We start from the raw sequence: 4,998 nt of genomic DNA, 5'->3' as shown, positions 1-4,998 counted from the left end.
AATTAAATAAAACTAATATACAAGATACTTGTTAACATTATTCATTGGTTAATCTGATAAATCATCAATTCAATAAAATATCAAATGTGCTTTTTCTGTAAGAAGTAGAAATGCTTATTATTATGGTCAGTCCAGCCAAATAGCCGGCTCTTCAGAGAGGCCATCTGAGAACATCCAAAAATTAAAATTTAAAAAAAAATTGTTGTCAGAATATTATAAAAATCGGAATACTAACTGCTCTAATACTAACCCATCGGTTGTATACATCTTAGTTGACAATTTACATGTGTCAGGGGCCTGACTGTAATCTTGAACCAGGGCCCCTCACAATCCAGTTACGCCGCTGTCCTAAGCGCGCACTCGGCCATTCGACTCTCCACATCAATCAATTATCGAACCCTTTTGTTTTGAGTTTCTGCTTCATTGCATCATTTAATTTTGCAAACCTTGTTGTGATTGGTTTGTATGCAAGATCTGCTCTGGGGAATTTTTCAACTTATTGTGGAGAAAAACGCTATACACGCAACAAGTAACTAGTAAAACAGCTTTTTGATTTTCATAATTGTTTAAAATATTTATTGCATTAATCTGTATAATAAAAATGACAAGATGAACGTTGTATATACATATATAAAAGAACCTTATATACAATAATTTATAAAGATAACTGTTATTAGCTTAACAATATACTCAGATTTTGTATATAGTTCCGAAAATTGGTGTTCTTGTTACAAATAGAGTCGTTTTTAAGAATAATATTAGCCATCTATTGTATAACAGGAATATTATATATATATACATATGTATATATATATATATATATATAACAATAACATACTGGAAAAAATGCTAATAGCTGTATGAATAAATAATATATAAATAAAGTAAATTAATTAACATCACACTTACATCATACGACGTCGTTATTACGTAGTTTATAATTTGTGTACGGAATAATACTAAAACAAGATATTTTAATTTTTTTTTAAATACTGTCTTTATTTTCAGGATTGGAAGGTGACCGACCATCTTATTACCAATCAACTCCACATTACATTTTGTAATTTGACTTTAAATAATTGATATAGTCGTTAATATGTTTGAATCCTACTAACGTGACCATCAAATGAATGCATGGTCCCAGCATTTTAATGGTTTATTTTAATTTAAGCCTCCCGTATGATCGATGTATGAACGTACAGACGGCGTACGGAAAACACTCATACATACAGGGATGTCGTACCAATTAATTTAATGTTGCCACACTGCTGAGGGTTACAGTCGAGTACGGGCGAACCAAGTTAGGATTCGTTTCCGCCAATGTCTCCGTGGATTTTCTAATCTTTTCATTTGTTTGCTTGATTGCCTTGGAACGACCATTGCCCCAGGCTATAGCCATCATAATTATAAAGAAAAGAAACACTCCGCACAATATTCCGAAAATCGCCAGTGCGTCGAACATGATTGATGATGATGATCCTTCTTTAACAGTAACGGTCTGCGTGCAATTACGTGACGTCTTTAACGCCAAGCTTTGTATTTCACACGAATATTGTACATCGGTATCAGAAAGTTCAGCTAAGCGATCTAACACAAGAACATTTGCCTCATTTGTTCGTGACAACTCGACTCCGTTTCGCACCCAACGGAGAGTGGGAGGTGGAAAACCTCCACCTGAGTTACACGTTAGTTGAAAAGAGTCTCCGACACTGATACTGGGTGAAGAAGATGATATATCACATGTTGGGAAACCGTCATATGGTGGAATTACAATACTAACCGACTTGATTAAATGTTCTACTTGTTTCTGTGGTCCATATTTACATTCCCATATTCCCGTGTCCTCGGGTTTGATGTATTTTATTTGTAGATCGTAATGCCCATTTGCATCGTCACTCTGGACGCTATATCTATTCCTGTGGTCTGGGTCAGAAGCAGAAAGAATATCATTGATGCTTACGTTCTCTTCATTATGATTCCATACTACCAAATCATTGCCTTGGTTCTCTTTAGTGCATCTGATCGACTCTGTAGCCCCGAGACTCGTTATTCGCAGTTCCATTTGACCAGAAAACAGTTCCTCTGCCAGTGTTAGGTAAGGTAAGTAAAGTATCATTAAGGTAACGAATACATTAACCATACTCATGATGTTAATGCCTACTGTACTAAGTTTATCTTTTGTATAAGGTTTGCACACGACACTCCTGTGGATCGGTTGTTCAACTTTTGTACTTGCTAGCATGGTTTTATAGGCTTACACTCCGAGAACGACAAATGCTCTGAAACGCTACAACAATTATCTTATTGTTTTATAAGCGGATGTTAACGAGTCACGAATGTTAATTAATTGAAAAATATTTCCTGGATCCTGGATTAGAGAACCAATATTGACCCTCTGTTGACAATAGTACCGTTGATGTCTCGTTGGCGCAACTCGATCCGGTATTCGTAAAACGAACTTTGGTGGTAGATCGAACTAAAAAATAAAGATATCTTTATTTTGTTATCTTGAAACTTACCTCAACTGGTACTATGACTAAATCGAAGGCATGGGCCGACGTCTGTCAGGCGCATTGAGTGCCGGGCTTTAGAGTCAGACTACATCGTCGACTTGAATTTTGTTCTCGTTATTTTATTTAAAGTGGTTAAATGTTATTTGAAATGTTTATTTTTATGTTCAATTGTTATTAGTAATGTTTTTGAATTGTATTGCCGATATTTTTTAAAATTTGAAATTGAACCTTTTTATAGTAGTTAAGTGTTATTGAAATGGGTTTTTTTATGTGCAATTATTATTAGTAATGTAGTTTGAATTGTATTGCTAAATTGTTTTTTTTTTTTCTTTTGAATTTTGTAACCTAACATATTTAATAGTAGTTAAGTGTTAATTGAAATGTCTATTTTTATGTGCAATTAGTTTAAAATATATATATATTTAAATTATAATTTTTGTAAAAATAATGATGATGTGAATTGTAGTAATAATAATAATTATAATAATTTACTGTATAGGATTTGATATTGTATAGTTTTTGTAATTAATCATCTCAATTTATTTTATTATGCTATGATGATTGAATTCATATACCAATTTTAAGTGATTTATGTGAGGTTTTTGTCCATTAACTTTTCAGTTATAAAGTATAGTTTTGTAATACATATGAAGTTAATAATTGCATTATTATATTTATAGTTTTCAATACCAAAGCATATGCTTTATTTATAAAAGTTAATTTTCTTCTGAACCTTTGTTCTATAACAACTTGTATTGTAATTGTTTCCACAGATTATTATTTACTTGGCATTCAACAGACATGTGTATTAAAGTTCTTCTAAGCAAAATTCATAAACTGGTGATTCAACAATATATATCTTATGTAGAAAAGAGTATAATACTGTGAATAAATCTAAACTGAACATTTTTAAGTTTTGTACTTATTGTGCATTTATGTAAAGTTGTGAAAATCATATCCCATTGTAATTTAGTATTGTCATGTTCTTTTTTCCATCTTGACTTGATCCTATGACTATAGGCCCACTAATACCAATAGTAGTAGCTACAGTGGACCTAATTGGAACTAGCCTACCTTTAGCCTACTCAAGCTAGTATTATAGCAACCTTGCAGCACTTGCTAGGACCTAGCCTAGGTCTAGCTAGTATAGTATATAATAGAGACCTAGTCTAGTAATTGGCTAGGCTTAGCTAGACCGTTCAAAACTGTATCTAATCTTTTGACTGCCAGCGTCCGGCCCCGAGGTATTTAAGTTAATAAATGTCTTTAAAGTTAATAAATTTCCTTTGAATTGAAAAAGAAATTCTGATGTCTTTTGAATTGAATTAAACTTACCAAAATTCAAATAAAAAGGCTTAGGCTAGCATAACAGCATTTTTGGTCATAGGCGGCCTGGGCCCTAGTACAATTAAATGATACCTAGGCTAGGCCCTAAGTAATGCTATATTATTGCACTAAAATCGTTAATTTGGAACAGCAAAGTTTTAATTGTTTTTTTAATTGTGGTTTTAAAATATCTTAAAATGTATTATTTGGGATTTTCCATTTTATACGAAGAAATAAAATTCACTACACTCATTAAAACTGAAAAAATAGTGCGTGTGTGATCAGTACACTTTCTGACCATGGAGGAAATACTCGTCATAAATTGAGTTTCTTTTCACAATCTGAAACGCGTTTACGACCCCAAAGTCTGCGCATCCATAAAAACAACGTAAGTTTGGGCACAGCTGCTCAGGGTTGGCACGGCGGGTTTATGAAAGAGCCAAATACATAGGCGCTCCGCTGCGGTCAATGTGGGTCTCAGTGTCGACAAAGCAACATAATATGCATTTACATTTAATGTGCAAGTATAAGCTGAGAATTAGGACTAGTGGGAAATCTATCTCTAAGACTAAAGTTTTTTTTAAGAAGACGGGCGTAAACGTCATCGAATTCAGCATTTTCATTGTGTTCAAATAACTTCTCTACTTCTTTAATAATTATTGGTGAGAAAATTATTTCCCTATAACTGTTTAACTTATCAATTTCTAAGAAAGTAAGTTAGCAGATTGTAGGCCTATATTGATGTACCGATACGTTTTGAATTTCGTTAAGCAGATTAATTAGTACACTACTGGTATTTTGGTTAAGTTCGGACGAGTCGAGCGGCCGTGTGGTAAGGCAGGGGCGCCGCTCTGATAAGGATTTAAAATGGAGGTCCATTGTATACATCTGGCTCGTATGCACTTTTAAGAACCCATTGCATTTCTTCGGAAAAGTAGGGGGTTACCCCGATGTTAAGGTTCAATTCAGCCCCTTTCGTTGTGGAATTATGTGAATATGTAGCTATCATGAAGCGCCTCTTTATGACTGTTAGGTAGTCACGGACCACGCCCATACGCAATTCAGCACAATGACGCTGCAAGGTAAGAGTGTTCTCCTATCATTTACCTTTACCTTTTAAGTTTAGTAGCTCCACATGTCTACTAATAATTGTATACAA

General features: G+C 33.8%; 1 protein-coding gene across 1 annotated transcript; it reads right to left on the bottom strand.

Moving 5' to 3' along the window:
- Positions 1–244: 244 nt before the first annotated feature.
- LOC117120846 (T-lymphocyte activation antigen CD80-like) lies at positions 245–2,506 on the bottom strand. The gene has a single exon (XM_033265935.1). It carries the CDS (start codon positions 2,240–2,242, stop codon positions 1,247–1,249), a length of 996 nt encoding a protein of 331 aa, XP_033121826.1. The 5' UTR covers positions 2,243–2,506; the 3' UTR covers positions 245–1,246.
- Positions 2,507–4,998: the final 2,492 nt, after the last annotated feature.

This window comes from Anneissia japonica, unplaced genomic scaffold, assembly GCF_011630105.1.
Source record: "Anneissia japonica isolate Jap-2015-1 unplaced genomic scaffold, ASM1163010v1 scaffold287965_len1858130_cov191, whole genome shotgun sequence".
NCBI lineage: Eukaryota > Metazoa > Echinodermata > Crinoidea > Comatulida > Comatulidae > Anneissia > Anneissia japonica.
This window is presented reverse-complemented; position numbering and strand designations above follow the sequence as displayed.

What these genes read in the sequence shown, in the direction of transcription:
- LOC117120846 (XM_033265935.1), bottom strand. Translation starts at nt 2,242, where the DNA reads ATGCTAGCAAGTACAAAAGTTGAACAACCGATCCACAGGAGTGTCGTG.